This window comes from Rosa rugosa, chromosome 6 (genome assembly GCF_958449725.1).
Source record: "Rosa rugosa chromosome 6, drRosRugo1.1, whole genome shotgun sequence".
NCBI lineage: Eukaryota > Viridiplantae > Streptophyta > Magnoliopsida > Rosales > Rosaceae > Rosa > Rosa rugosa.
The window spans coordinates 5,137,419-5,153,570 of record NC_084825.1 but is presented as its reverse complement, the minus strand read 5'-3'; the positions used below and the strand labels follow the sequence as shown (position 1 = coordinate 5,153,570).

General features: G+C 38.2%; 1 protein-coding gene and 1 long non-coding RNA gene across 4 annotated transcripts; both read left to right on the top strand.

Moving 5' to 3' along the window:
• The first annotated feature begins 227 nt into the window (after positions 1-227).
• LOC133717308 (G-type lectin S-receptor-like serine/threonine-protein kinase SD1-29) lies at positions 228-9,015 on the top strand. Of its 3 annotated transcripts, XM_062143992.1 has the most exons (8): positions 228-1,755; positions 1,832-1,951; positions 2,183-2,340; positions 2,438-2,648; positions 7,891-8,128; positions 8,214-8,364; positions 8,496-8,517; positions 8,613-8,736. In XM_062143992.1, the coding sequence occupies exons 1-8, from the start codon at positions 393-395 to the stop codon at positions 8,615-8,617; spliced, it is 2,268 nt and encodes a 755-aa protein (XP_061999976.1). In that variant the 5' UTR covers positions 228-392; the 3' UTR covers positions 8,618-8,736. The 3 variants fall into 3 exon arrangements, with proteins under 3 accessions (XP_061999976.1, XP_061999975.1, XP_061999977.1); XM_062143991.1 differs by having other exon boundaries at positions 8,496-9,015; XM_062143993.1 differs by lacking the exon at positions 8,214-8,364 and having other exon boundaries at positions 8,496-8,686.
• Positions 9,016-9,514: 499 nt separating this feature from the next.
• On the top strand, positions 9,515-13,311 carry LOC133718339 (uncharacterized). Its single transcript, XR_009850258.1, has 3 exons — positions 9,515-9,677; positions 9,772-9,866; positions 12,941-13,311. It is a non-coding gene; the product is annotated as an uncharacterized LOC133718339 (long non-coding RNA).
• The last annotated feature ends 2,841 nt before the right edge of the window (positions 13,312-16,152 follow it).

The following is a 16,152-nucleotide window of genomic DNA, read 5'->3' as shown; positions in this document are numbered from 1 at the left end:
GTAGTGCGTCATCGGTATCGGTGGAGAATATATACAAGAAATCTTCTTTATGAACAGTAGGCCGTCAAAATAGCAAATACCAGTTCAGACTGCATGCGTGTTAATGTTTTTGTCCAGTCTCTTTCAAAGTACTAGCTACAACCAAAAAACTTACGTGAACAAGCACAAAAAAAATGATAAAACATGAGTTGTAAAAGCAATAGTCGTCGTCCGTAGTCATATGTAGGTCATGTTTTCTTGGGGAACGCGTTGGTATGCCAATGGGTATTAGAATACAAACTTTGGTGCTTTAGGTTCCCGTAGGTTGTTCCTCTTCTTCTTCAGCTCGCTTCTGTCACAGCATCGTTGTGCTGAAGTAGTGTATGAGATAACTCCTTCACACCCTATATCCAATGGGCCGGGTATTGATCGAATCTGAAAGTGTTTGCTTCTTCAATCTCTCAATCTTCTTCTTTTTCATCTTAGTCTTGCTTCCACCGCATTATCATTGTTCTCAAGTTTATAACATCACTCCTTTCCAACCGTTAGCACAGGGCGACACTCTTGTCTCCCCTAGCAGCATTTTCGAATTAGGCTTCTTCAGTCCTAATGGTTCTGCTAGTAAGTATGTGGGGATATGGCACAAGAATATATTTCCCCGTAAAGTAGTGTGGGTGGCCAACAGGGAAAAGCCCATTGCAGTTACAGGCTCGTTGGCGAGTTTGAGAATTAGCAGCAATGGGAGTCTGGAGCTTGTTGATGGGAAACAGAACTCTTTATGGTCTACCGATGTAACTAGTGAGGTGTCATCATCTTATAATACTAGTTCAGTTGCAGCACTTCTTTTAGACAACGGAAATTTTATTGTCAAAGATGATGCAGAGGCGGATGGAGTAGTATGGCAGAGCTTTGATTATCCTGGAGACACGATGCTACCAACCCAGCGGGTTCAATACAATACTAAATCTAAAAAGGGCACTATCTTGACTGCCTGGAAAAGTGAGAGTGATCCATCTGCTGGGATATATACAGTTGAAGGCGGACGGGCAACAGAGGTGCCAGCACAAGTGATCATTTGGATTAATCGATCAACTCCATTCTGGAGAAGTGGGCCATGGGATAAATCAAAGTTCATCGGCGTGCCAGATATGGATGATCGATATCTTAGTGGATTTACAGGAGAAGAGGGAACACAATATTTCTCTTATAAATCATTTGGCACTTTGGCAACATATGGAGACATCTCTTCACAGGGAAATTTTAAGTTTATGTATGTACAAAATGGTAGGAACTGGTCACTCTACCTCGAGACACTAAAGAATCCATGTGACATCTATGGAGCATGTGGGCCTTTTGGGGTTTGCAACAGCTCTGAATCTCCAATCTGCAAGTGTTTGAAAGGGTTTGTGCCAAGTTCAGACCAGGAATGGAGGAAGGGAAACTGGACCATGGGGTGCGTAAGGCAAACCAACTTGTTCTGTGAAAGACAAACAGATAAGAAGTCATTCTCATTGCAAGGAAAACAAGGTTATAATGATGATGGGTTTTGGAAGATGACAGGGGCAAAAGTGCCAGATTATCATCAGTATATTACATCTTTGAATACTGATGACATCAATGGCTGCATGATACAGTGCCTAAATAATTGTTCTTGCCTGGCTTATGCACTTGTTAATAATATTGGGTGTTTGGTCTGGTCCAAAGACCTTATAGATATAGTGGAGTTCTCCCAGGGAGGTGTTGATCTTTATGTTCGCCTAGCACGCAAAGAACTAGGTAAATAATAACAATCCTCGCAATACTGTAGTTAGCAATATCTCATCTTTTTCTCATGTTTGTTTTCTTTTTGTAGATTCATTTGCAGGTGAAGGAAAGCCAATTAAGTTGATTGCCATCCTTACAGCTATTGGTTTAATGATTATCTTGGTTGCCATACTGTTCGGTTTGCACAAATTGCAAGCTAACCAAAAGGGTAAGAGAATGAGATAGAAGAGATTAATTTTTCTGATGCATTAGCACATTTATAGGTATCTCCCTGAAGTACTAAAGTACTAATCAAACTAGTATAACTTCCCTGCAGAACTGTTTAAGTGCATATATAGTTATATACTGGTTGATATCCATGACTTATTGTTGTTTTATTCTGATTCGGTGTTAGACGTTTATACATGCAAATTAACAAAATTTTTCATTCAATGAACAGGATCGATTCCAACTTCCAGGGATATTCTTCGAGAATATATTGGGAAACATGATCCATCAGAGCTATTGATCTATGATTTTGATACCATGTTAACTGCTACAGACAATTTCAGCATTACAAACAAACTCGGGCAAGGAGGCTTTGGTCCTGTTTATAAGGTACTTATTTGTTTACTTGAGGGCAATATAGCATTGTAAGATGTAGAAGAATACAAACATGAACACCATGATTAATTAACTTGTGGACCTTGTATAGGGTATACTACAAGATGGGAAGGAAATAGCTGTAAAAAGACTATCTAGTAGCTCAGGACAAGGCATTGAAGAGTTCAAGAATGAAATGTTGTTGATCTCCAATCTCCAACACAAAAATCTTGTTAGGATGATGGGTTGCTGCATCAAAGAGGGCGAGAAGTTACTGGTTTATGAGTTCATGCGAAACAAAAGCTTGGATACATTCCTATTCGGTTAGTTTCACTGCCACTTTATGATTGCAGCAGTTTCTTATAGTGCTATATATCTTGTTCTGTTACCAGTAATTGTTCTCTGAGTTCTTTATAAAGAGACTCTTACTAAAGTAAGATGCCAAAAGCTCAGTATAATCCTAGTAATTACATTTTAGAATTAAAACTGCCTACTCCAAGTACTAACGAGTGAATTCACATGAACTGAAATACTGAATTGCCACGACCACTACTAGAATTTTGTTCATAGACATCGGTTCTGGACCGATGTTAAACTAATTTTCGACCGATGTCTTAGTGGGTGTAGAGAAAAGTATAGACATCAGTATAAGCGCGTTTTCAACCGATGTCCCAGACAACAACCAACATCGATTCTAAAAAACAAATCGATGTATAATCGTTATAATCATCATATTTTTGTATGTTAGGTATGTCTAATTCTTCATATTTTCACATTTTATGCTTAAAAAAGTATATGTCGAACAATACCTACTTGAACATTTGCATCGATTTCTATTCCAGAAGCGATGTCCGGTACACTTGTAGACATCAGTTCCCATGAGTATTGTTTGTTCGTAAAACCGATGTTCACCTTTTGCCCACACATCGGTTTGCTCCATGGTAGGTGATTTGTATGTTCATAATAGATTACGGTTTGGTGATTAGAAATCGATGTGCAGTAGTTTTGATTACATCAGTTTTGAGTTACAATTCGATATATTGATAATCATAGGACATCGATTTCATTTTTGATACTGATTTCTAATCTCTCAACTGACTTCGTTTTCCTTGGCATTACTGTTTTATTATGCTTTAATATACTTCACTTTATTTTGACAAGCATGATGTGAAAAGTTTGCATTTAGCTATTGCTGGGAAAAAAATTGCATTTCTCATCATCCAAAATTAGGGGCTTTCCATTAATTTTCTTTCCAAATTCATGATTCAACATAATTCATAAAATAAACCCCTAAACTTACAAAAGCTAGCTTGGAAACATATGAGCAACAATGTACAAAAGTTCCACACCAAGATTTGCTTCAAAGCCAAAACTAGCTAGCCTTACTCAAAAAACATCTTGGCAGTCACAGTCCTACATCAAACTCTGCATATAATCAGCCACTTCAATGCGCACCTCGTCAATTTGATTTTGGCTATATGATTTCCACGTCTTTACCGCCCACTAGAAATATATAAACAACACACAAGGCACAATGATTGGGTAAACAAGCTAATGAAGATAATTAGTGTGGAAACCCTATGGACTATCTATAGAGGCCAACACTAGCAATATAAAGACTTGGAAGTAACTGGAACGTAAAACAGAAACAGAAACAAAATAATACCTTTGTTAACTAATGTTGCTTCCACCTGATCAGCAAACTGACAGCTAGTTGACTCTAACGTTCTGCATACAAATTGCAGAAACAAGGTCATGTGTCACTTATCTGCAGCATACATCAAAATCCTACAAATGTAGATATTATTGATGAGCATCTGAACACAATCTAGACTGAAATCTATCCAGCAACACTTGATAAAATAAGTACTCAAATAATCTGAAAATCATGTAGAATTTCCAATAAAAGGATCACATATAAACCTGGATAACAGGTGTTCAGCTTCCAATTCCGTCATAAACGCACTAATAAGTGCAAAGTTTGAAACTTTGATCTGTCAAGTTCAAGCAAAATAAACATTTACAAACCCTCAGACAAATATCAAGCAAAACCAAAAAAGAAAAAAGAGGCATTGAAAGCATAGCATAGCAGCACTGAGAACCATTGCTAAAGGCAAAAGCCTTATCCAGCATATTGGACCGTTTCATATTTAAATCGCATTGTACTCCAAGAGCAAGATAATTTGATGTGCACGAAAACCAACCTGTCCAGCAATATCAGGAGCAGAACCATGTATAGGTAAAAAAAGTCCAGCATCCTGAGCCAATGGGAATTATAATGTATTCAGATCAAAGAGATAAGAATTCCCACCATAGCGTACAAAATTCCAAAAGTAAATAAATAACTCAAAGTTAAATAAAAAATCCAAGTATAAATTACGATTGGCACTATGACATTTCTGGAGTAGCCAAGTTATTGACAGTTACTTGTATTGAACATATATGATGGTCTAAAGTATCTAAAACTAAAAAACCTGATATACAGAAAAATACAAGCAGTTCAAATAAAGAATCTTGATTAGTTGAGTGCAGAAACAAACCATGTCAGGCTTGAACATCGCCTCACAAGCACCATATACGCACGCTGATGCAGTGCCAGCAACAACGAAATCCTTTGCTAGTTCCCTGAATATACATATGCACAAATGGCATCACTATAGGAAGCTACTTAACATCTGTAAGCATATACACTCAAAGTAGGAGAAAAGCATGCATCTTTATCCTATTTGAAAATTTGAAAAGTAGGAATAGCTGCTTTGAAAGCTCTTCTAATGATTGCACCTCTGCTTCCATGTTTTTGATATATATATATATATATATATATATATATATATATATATAGAGAGAGAGAGAGAGAGAGAGAGAGAGTATCAGGGAGATAAACTGAATAAAACAACAATGGAAATTCATTATACAATTTGAACTGATTCTTGATATAACAATGAAACATCACATACTAGCCAATTATACAAACCCTCAGAGAAGCTATCACATAGAAAAGAAACGGAAAAGAGAAAGAAAAAAACTATCACAACAACTCCAAGAAGCAGCTATGATACCTTTCTTGGTTGCCTGCAACAGTGATCGAAACCTGGACATTTCTCTTTCCTCAAAGTTCCTACAGTAACAAAAATAGCTTCAATGTTGTTAAAAATCCAGAAATTCATACGTAATATAAAAGCAATTCTGAAGTGTGAGAAAGTGATTACGAAAGATTAAAAACCCATAAGGAACACTAGCTCCAAACCCAGCAGAGCAAAACCCATCTGCCCCAACCCAGAATCAAGACAAGAAAGAGAAAAACAAAATGATAATCACAAGGGCTTTATGAAATCTGAATACGGAGTTAGAGTTCAAACAGATTGAGGATAGAGAGACGCTTACCAAGCTGGTTGGAGTCGAGCACCCACCGAGTTGAATCAAACTCTTTCACTCTCACTGCTTACTAGTAAGCACCGCAAATACTGTGTATCGATTAGTATGACTTTGTTTTTCTCTTCGTTTTTCTATCTAGAACAAATGCCCAATCCTTCTATATGCAAGAACATTTCAGCCAAGACAAGGTGACCATACAGATACTAGAATAAAGCAATTAAAACCAAAATTGCATAGCTCACAAATTCAAGTGGTACAAAGATTGGAAGAAAGCAAGAGAGAACATACCAAGCTGGAATTGACTTTCTCCACAAACCCACTGTTCTTAAAGCCACCCAGAAACTTGCGCTTCTCAAACTCTACAAAAACAATCATACTTCAACAGATCCATACAATAATTTTCGCCCAAATGAAAACATTGAAGATAAGTGAAGCAAACCAAATCAACCCCATACTTTTTGCTGTTAATGGTCTTCAAGCACCTGTTAAATACAAATAAAAGAGTAAACCTTAAACCCTAAATCCTAAATCCTAAACAAGTCTACATTTTTCAAATCAACAAGAAAAGGGCTTATACCTTACGCTGCAGTGGAGACATCATACAAGCAAATAGACTCATCATCACTAGCAGTCACTACATAACTCCAATCTAAAGAGGCATTCCATTTCCAGATGGAGCCTTAATCACACAAACACAATAACCTAACTATTTAGTAAATTTTAGTGCTATGCGCCATAAGAATTGTAAAAATTTATGACCAAATTACTTTCGATTCTCAATTTCAAAGCAAACCAGCAAAGCTTACGTAAAATACCAGTAAATTTGAAGGCCAAGTCGGAAATGCAAGCCACCACGGGTTCCGATATCTCCATGCCTTCTCTTCGCTGCTTGGAGAACTAGAATTGAAAACTGAGAAAAAGAAAAACCAGAAACGAAATCAAAAGCCGTCGAATTAGTGAGTGTGAAGATTTTAGTACCTTCGGCATCGGCGATAGAGATGGTGGAGAGTCTGAATCGATCTCTGAGAACCTCGCTCACTGAATCGTCTTCTTCTCTCTCCATTTTCCTCTCTTTTTTCTGATTCTCTTCTTCTCGGAGCTCAACCCGGTTTCGCCGTCGGATCCGGATTCGCGTCGCTTCATGCCTCCGGCGCATTTCCTCTCCCGCCACTCCGCCTTCTGTTTCTTCCTCACGTCCTCGCCCTCCAGAAGCCGGTACACGATCTCCGGCAGGTCCTTCAAGTAACCGATCTCGGAGAAGGACGCGAGGTTGCAGGCGAGTTTTGGGGTGGTGCTTGTGGAGCCAAAACGCCGCCATATGGAAGCCTTCCTTGTCGGACTTTCCAGTTCCAGGCCTTGGGATTTGGATTCGGGTTCGGGTGGCGGCGGAGCGGTGGTGGTGGGTGAGGGTTTGTGGAGCTCGGGAGGACCGAGAAGACTGGGAGGAGCCATGGCTCGATTTGTGTGAGTTAGCTAGCTGTGAAACTAGAGAGGGAGAGAGGACGTAGATGAAGGAAGCAATGAGGGTAATAATGGCGGCGAGTTCGAGTGAGCTTAGGGTCCAGAATGGAGGTCGAGTTTGGGAGGAGCTCCAGTTTGGGGTGAGTTCAGAATGAAGGAGTCGAGCGAGACTATGATTAGGGTTTTCTGTTTCAGTTTTGGGATCGGGCTTTAATTTTTCTAAGTGTGAAAGTTTTAAGTTTTAGTCCCCGCTCCTTCATTTCACTTAAAAGACTTAGCGCTTTTTGCAAAAGTAGGTTCCCGCAATTTTCAAACAAAACTTTTAACACCGGTCATTTTAAGACCCGATGTTAATGATATACATTTAAATCGGTATTTTCGTAAAACGATGTTAGATTACTTTTTTACATCGTGTGCAAGTCTGACCGATTTAAAACATGCGATGTCTATGAACAGATTTCTAGTAGTGGACACATATTCTCCTTCAATCTTTGAATGCATTTTATCTATTCACGATGCATTTCCTACACTATCTGCATTTCCTAACAAATAAAGGCGTTAATTTATTAGATTTCTAGTTTTAATCAGAAGACAAAGGTTAGAAGTCTATAAGTCCTTTGAAGAAAATTATTTTCATCAAGTTCATTACTGAATCACTGAATGCATTGCATGGCAATATGAATCACATAGCTGATCACATTCTAATGGTCGGATTTATTATTTAATTAGATCCGATGAGGAGAGGAGAGCTTGATTGGGATAGACGCTTTAATATTATTCAGGGTATTGCTAGAGGGCTTCTTTATCTCCATCATGATTCCTATGTGAAGGTAATACATAGAGATCTGAAAATAAGCAACATTCTCCTGGATGAAAAAATGAAACCAAAAATTTCAGATTTTGGACTGGCACGCATAGTTGAAGGAACACAATGTATAGAAAGTACACAGAAGGTTGTGGGAACACGGTAAGAATCAGTTCTTTTCAGTTACATGGTATTTTACTTTAAGCCAAAAACCAGTTTCATACTGATTAATGATTTTTCTACATAGTGGCTATATGTCTCCAAAGTATGCCATGGGTGGAATATTTTCCGAAAAATCTGATGTCTATAGTTTCGGGGTTTTGGAATTGGAGATTATCAGCAGCAAGAAGAATAACAACTTTTTTTTATATGACCAACAACTAGGCTTTCTAGCCCATGTAAGTTCAATCTAAAATAGTGAGTTTTATAAGCTGTCGAGCTATCTCATATATCTTAGACCAATTTGGAGCTAATTGAACCAGTCTTAACAATTCTTGACAATAACATGAGACTTGTGGATATTTTTCAGGCATGGAACTTGTGGTATGAAGGTAAGGGATTGGAATTGGTAGATGAAGTGTTGGGTGATTCATATTCCTCATCAGAAGTATTGAAATGTGTGCACATTGGGCTTCTTTGTGTACAGGATAATGCTGCGGATAGGCCAACCATGAAAGATATTGTTTTAATGCTAAATAGTGAGAAAGATTGTCCACAACCTAAGAGGCCTGAATTCACTATGCAAAACTCATTTTCTCATCCTCAACCGCAGTATGTTCAGACTAATTCCTCCATGAATGAAGCTACTATTACAGCGATTGAAGGACGATGAGTGACAGCAAATTGATGCATCACAATGCAATGATGTTTGGTCGTTCTGAAGGTTTTCCTTTAACTTATTTTCTCTGTTAAGTGTATACGGAGGTTCCTAGATGTAGATACTGGCCAGGACCTTGAATTGAATACATTACACTGGCATTAACATTGCTTCTCAGTGTTACATACATTGTACCTCTTATTTGATATTGCACCAAATTGTCTAAAGCTGAAAGATCCAGGCAATTTTTGGTTAAAATGAGCTGTAATCTTTCAATATGAATGCATACTCTTCCATATGTCCTCTATTGGGATGCTTAAGCAATATGTACAGCGTATACTGATCGTTGGAGAAATTTCTCTCTTGGTCAGACTGTTAGCAATAGGGCTATCAATTCCAACACGACTCGAAACCCGCACGAAATAATGCGGGTTGAATCCACACGATTAAAAAGCGAGTCAGCCGTGGGTCAGTGTGATGACCTAGTCTTAATTAAATTTATTGGGAAATTGTTTTCCTTCGTTTTTGTGTTTTACTTGTGTTGTTAAAATTGGTTTATTATTTTTAGTTTGGGTTATTATCTTTGTTAAGAACATGTGTTAAATTTTCTTGCACACCTAGTTTAGTACTGGAAGCATCCAGATTTGCAAGGAGACACTTTGCTTAATCTCCTCCGTCCATCAAACTGTCCTTATATTCTTCTCTTCCAACCAGACACGTGTTCTCCTCCTCCTTCTCCTTCTCCTTTACTCTGCACGTACTCTTCTTTTCTGGTACCAATGTGTCTACTCTCTCATTGACAATCAACCGACTACTAGCTAGTTACCAAGACAAAAGAGAGGAGAATTAACCGTGAGTTTTCATTGTTCAAGACTCTATATGGAGCTTCTTTCCGTAAGTTTCAATATACTCTTTCTTTCTGTAGTCTCTCTGTTTCAGCTATTTCTCAATGATTTGGGGTGTGATTTCTATCATAAATTTCGTTTAGATGACTGGATTTCTACGGTACAAGCTGGGTGTTTGCATTTGAGCTTGGTTTGGCTTTTGCTTGGTTCGTTTGGCTGCTGACATGTAAGATTTGAGGTAGGGAAGACAAAACTTTCTTTATAGCTTAGATTCTAATCTCGTATGTATTGGGTGTGATTGATATGAGGTATTTTCTCTACGAATTCTTATGAGATTCTGTTATGATTACAAATTGGTGGAACTTTGGTTGTTTTAGTACAGATACATATGTCTCTATGTAGAGTCTTACTTTGTTTTTGATCTGCAATTATATGTTGGGTAAACAAATTCTTATGATCATGATATCTTGGTCTTCTAAGTCCTGTTTGCAATCAGTAAAGGATTTTATTTAAAGGGTGATTTGTGGGACTGCATTCGAGCTTAACTTTGGAAAGCTTGGTTTCAAGTACATTTTTTTGTCTCCAATACAGTTCCACTCCTTTTCATACAAGGATTTTAACAACCGATTTACTGATTTACTGTATGTATAGACAATGATTTACCAAGTTGAGTTTTGATCGAATTCCTATGGGTAAAAGTATTCTTCTTTGGAATGTTGGTGTAGTTTATAATCTGAAATTCTGGAATGGTCCATCAGCAATATATTTGACGTTCTTACTACTTGTTTGTTTTGTTTCTTGGTCTTTGGACATTGCCATGGAACAAGCCTTTGAGCCATAATCTGCTGGAATTCTTCAAAGTATGAACATAAATTATAGTAATCTTTGTGTTTTCTTCTTACAAAGCTTTACGGTAAATAAAGCTGCATCATGTCTTTGCCTTTTAAAAGTTGATGCTCAAATGAAAAAGCTGTTTGAAACTAGCATTTGAGCCATACTTGCAGAAATTCTCTACTCTGTGCACAACAAATTATATCCTCAATTTTACTCTTTTCCTTAGATGCTTCCTCGTATCAAGTTCTCAATTTGGTACATATGACGTTGTGTTTTAGTATGAAAAGTCTGATTTGAATACACTCTTGTATCAAGTTCGTTGAATCAAACTTGGAACCAAAACTTTCATTATTGGGCCTATATTAAAACAAAGTTCTTTTCTTTCTCTTTTCTACACCCTTTGAATGTTACGAATGATGTTTTGAGTTACCTTGCACACCGTTTGAAACAAAGCTTCTCAAATTGTGGAATTTACTTGAATCAAAGTTTCGTTCTTTGACTACAGCTACATTGAAGTTACAAGTTTACGAACTCAAAAATAGATCACTCAATGAGGGTCTGCCTGTTTGAATAAAGATGTTCTTGGCTTGTAAGTACTTATGATGTTTTCGCCTTCTTATTAAATTAGCCATTTACCAACAGCCTTGTTAATGACTTTCTGATCTGAACAAAATCTTTTAGCTGTGCACAATTAGTCAAATTTCCTTTTTTTTTCCTACAAGAGTTTGCTTACAATAAAGAGACTTTACATGTTAAGTTGATGCCAATTTCAGTTTTGTTAATGAAAAAGTTGATCTCTCATACTTTCGAATCAAAGTATGGGTAAACTTTTCCTTTGTTGTATCTCGTCGAAAGTTTAGCTATGCCTATGGAAACCAACCATTACTTCATTATACAAGGTTTATATGTTTACTGATTTGGCTTTTCATTAAATTTTCTATGGATTATTTACTTGAGATCAAATTTTACTCCCTGATCATGTCCCTTGTTATTCGCAAAATTCTACATCTTTGTTTGTTTTTCAGTTGGTATCTTTGCTCATCATTATATATACAGATAACTTGAGCGTTTCGCTATAACACTAGAAAAGCTGATTCCTTTTACATATGCTTCTTGTTGGAGCCTCATTCCCTTCTCAATCTTCTATATAATCATGGTTGGTAGCTTTTATAAAGTAACCGGTGTCTGCTGTCCTTGACTATTACTTCTTGATCTTCAATATATCATTTTGAATGATCAGTAATTCTCCAACTAGTAAAGGCTCTTGCTAATTGATCGTGTTCTTGTCCTGGTCTTTTGACATTGTTATTATTGGTAGTCTCGTTCTCTCCTTCTAAAGCTTTGGTTGCTGCAACGATGCTATATATATATTGATCCTGCATTGTTCAGTCTTTCCTTGAAAATGCGGAAATTCCTTATAGAGGTTTGGGTCAAACATGAATTTAACCATCTTTTTCCGTTGTTGGTTTACTGAAAACAAAGTCTTATTCTTTGAAATACCTTACTTACAGTCTTATGAATCCTATATATCTCCTTTTGTTAAAGGTCTGTCTATAGCAATGTTGATCAAGTATTACTTTGAAACTCCAAGCTTATGTGTACTTACTGATTTGATCCTCACAAAAAGAACTTGATCTATTAAAGTTCTGTGTCTTGAAGATTTAAGCTAAAGTGCCATTTCTGGGCAGCTTCCTATTACAGTTTGAAAAGGGATTTCGAGTTCTTATTAAAAATCCTTTGAACGATCAGTTTGGTTTGGAGAAACAGAAAGGTTTCATGGAAAGAAAGGATTGAATTCTTAATGTTTTTTTTTGGTTAGGCCCGGGAAAAAGTTAAGTAGGGATTGTGCCTCCCTAGGGTGAAAGACCCAAAACCTGATCAGGATCTGCTTGTACGGGGTGTGCTCGGTGGCCTTAATACGAGCAATGGGCTCTAACCAGGATTTTAAGGGTTTTGAGAATCCAAATTTCAGTATTTTGGAAACAGTTTCTGTTCTGGAAAGTTACAGCCGAGAAAGAAAGGATTTCAGAGATTCCTAAAGAGTTCTTTGAAGAGAAAAAGGCTTTATGGTTTTTACGTTATTCCTATCTGAATTCAAATGAGTTTTCTTTATCTACTGGACTTGCTGTCAAGTGGTCTTTAATTTCAGCCTTCTTCTCTTTTGGTTATTTATATCAAAGTGACTTATCCAAGTTGATAAATATATGACATCTTCAGCTGCAATGGTATATTTGAGTAGTGTTTCCTTGTCAATGTATATTACTTTGGATCTCTGGTTTTCTTTCACAAATGCAGCAGCAACTGTTGAGCTTTAGCCTCAGTTTGTAGTTATTTTTCTGATGCTAAAAAGTAATTAAGAGCATGCTTTCTGTCTTTCACTTTCTGGTGCATGCTGGGTTAGAAACTTAGTTATAAAAATTGTTTTGTCATACCTACTGAGCTTGTGAAGCTCATGCCCTATACTCTTGTTGTTTTCAGGTAGTCCATGAGTGGACATTTAAGTGATATTCTGGAGCTTTCTTGAGTGGAAGATTGCTTGGTTTTACTTTGTGTTGGTGCGTTGGTCGTGCTTTATTTATTGATCAGATACCTCTGTTCTCTTGGCTGGGATGCCTTGTCTTATTTGATTGGAGCTGTTTGACGTTGTGGTTATCATGCTGCGAGGTGGTAGAATAGTTGGCTGGCTATGAAGTGATAATCTGGTGCAGCTTTCGATATTATAAGTGACGGATGATTTTGAAACTAAACTTGATTTGTACAAAGTGTAGTGCTCTGTTAAAGTTGTGTTTCAAGCTTTGTACATATTCTTCTAGATCTTTGAAAAGGAAATATATTTAAACTTCATGAGATTTTTAATTCTCAAGTTCCTTCTCATTGTTGCTAACAAAATATTTCTTCCTCTAAAGACAGCCCAACCAAAATTTTGGTGGTTACGTCTTTAGTTCCTTCTAATTGTCTTCAGGTTGAAAAAAAAAAATTTCTAGCAAACTTACATTTTCGACTTAATCCATCACTTTAATCATGCCTCAAGTTCGGGGTGTGACAGTCAGCCTGCCATAACCCATTTAATAAATGGGTCGGCTACGGGTCAACATGCCAACACGAAGTGAACTCGTATAACCCGATTATGCTATACTTCTTGAAATTTTGGATGTTGGGAGTATTTGATCATATGATTAGACAATTTGAAATATTTTGCTTTTGTTGTAGAGAAACTGAATTTGAGAGAAATTTGCTTTGTCTTCTTATTGATAATAGGGGCCTCTTTATATAGAGGATTACAATTCATAGAATCTCAATCGTACAAAGAAAGTAATCGTACATTGAATAGGAATCTAGATCCTTCTAATTTAACCCTATTACCACTAGGTCAAGTAACCTAGAGTTTGGGCCAAACACAAATAGAGATATCCTTAAACACTCCCCCTTGTGTTGTCCAAACGCGGTGCTTCTCTCGTTGCCTCGTTAAAAACCTTGCTGAGTAACAAAAACCCAGTGGGACAAAAATAACCTCGGTCGAAGGGGAAAAAGAGCACAACACACCCTTCACGTTTCGAGACCATACATGTAGACATCTCCCCCTGATGTCTGCATCTCCCCCTGATGACTACGGTCATGGGAGTTCGGATAACTTCCGTAAACGATGCTACCAACATGTTTCTCGAAAGTGGAATTTAGGCAATGACTTAGTGAGCAAGTCTGCCACACTGTCCTCAGATCGAACCTAGTTCATTTTGATCTTGAGGAGAGTCTGTTGTTGCTGATTAAGCTTGGTGTTGTCGCTTTGATGTAGCCTTGCTTCATTTGTTCAAAACAAGCTGCATTATCCTAAATGCTCGTAGGCTCATCTATGGTAGACTTCAAACCACAATTGTTCGAACATGCGTAATTATGGATCCAATCCATATACATTCACGAATCTCTTCGTGAAGAGCAATGATCTCTGCATTGTTCGAAGATATAGCGACTAGGGTCTATTTCTGTAGACCTCCAAGTTATCACGGTCTTTACCCATGGTGAACACTTAACCAGTTTGGGAAGACTTTTGTGTGGGTCAGAGAGATACCCAACATCAGCAAAACCTTCCAAAACACATGTTGTTTTGGGATGAAGATAGAGGACGCAGGCCAGTGTTGGCGGCGTTCCTGGTGTGTGATGGGACTGAATCCATCATCTCTCTGTAGGGATAGAACAAGCCTATATCAATCGTACATCTCAAGTACTGAAAGATATCTTTTACACCAATCTAATGGCGTCGCGTTGGCGCAGAGCTATATCTTAGCTAACAAGTTTATGGTAAATGAGATGTCCGGTCTTGTGCATTGAGCTATGTACAATAATGCGCCTATTGTACTTAACTAAGGCATTTCTGCCCCTAGCGCATCTTCGTCATCATCCTTCGAACGAAGAGAATCCTTTTCAGGATCAAGACTACGAACGATCATGGGGGTGCTTGAAGGCTTGACCTTGTCAAAATGCCTAAGCATCTATCAACACGATGCTTAAGTTCCAAACCGAGACATAATCGTGTTCTCCCAAAATCCTTCATCTCAAACTCGGATTTCTAGTGTTCAGCGGTTTCCCTTAACTCTTTAAGGGCTTCCAATGAAGATCATGTCCAACATGAACCGCGATAGAATCCGAAACTTGTTATGGAAACGCGTGGGCATATCCCTTCCCAATTAAGTAGTCACTTTAGTGAGCGTTTCAACCTCTTTGTAAACGCGCTCCGTGGTCTAGAGCCACTTGACTTGGGTAAATGAAGTTCACCATGAACCTTCATGTATATTCCGTATCTAGATCCCCATAGAGATACGTAGTGGCCACATTTGTAAGCTGCATGATCAGTTATTTGGAAACTACCAAACTGACAAGGTAGTGGAGTGCAATGACATCCATTACGAGAGAATATGTCTCATCGTAGTCGATTCCAGGACGTTTTGTGAGAAGCCTTGCGCCATAAGGCGAGATTGCCATCTCTTTTTCTCATCACGCTTTCTAACGAAGACCCATTAGTCAATAGGTTTTATGTCAGGAGGTGTTGGCATCACTAGCTCAGAAAACCTTCCTCTTCGTTAGAGAATCCATCTTAACCTGGATCGCATCTTTCCATTTGGGCCAAATCTCTCTACGTTGGCATTCATTCATCAACGGAGCGTGGTTCGATATCATCAGACTCAACAAACTCATGCGCAACGAAATGCGTGACTACATCATCAATTATGATGGAGTTTCTATCCCACATCTCATGTACACTAGTGTAAGTTTCATAGAGCTCTATATTCTCAGGAATAGGGTTCTAACGTTGAGGCGTCCCCCAACGATAACCATAACCCGGAAGATTCTCATGAGACGAATTTTTGAGTGTCGATGATCAAAGGGTTGGAATGTGCCAAAGTATCATTCGAACTCACGGGCCTCCCACGCATCCTAGCTGGGGCCATGGCCTATAACGCCAGAGTACCACTCTCTTTGGCATTGGCGCCATGCCTACCTCTGTGTAGGGTGGTGCTACGTCCTCTCGTAGGGACTTCCATCCTTGCGGGCGTGTTTGCAGCATATTTGTGTGATCTCGTCACTTTAGTAGGGATCGAGATGAGACATAGTAGGGACAGGCCACGACAATTCCTGTCGTTCCTGCTGAACATCTGTGTGCGTATCTCCCCCTAACGACGGGAAGACTGTCTCAT

Coding starts and splice junctions, on each gene's coding strand:
- LOC133717308 (XM_062143991.1), top strand. CDS start 393: ATGGGCCGGGTATTGATCGAATCTGAAAGTGTTTGCTTCTTCAATCTC. Junction 1,952..2,182: donor ATTGCAAGCTAACCAAAAGG/GTAAGAGAATGA, acceptor TTCAATGAACAG/GATCGATTCCAACTTCCAGG. Junction 8,129..8,213: donor CAGAAGGTTGTGGGAACACG/GTAAGAATCAGT, acceptor TTTTCTACATAG/TGGCTATATGTCTCCAAAGT.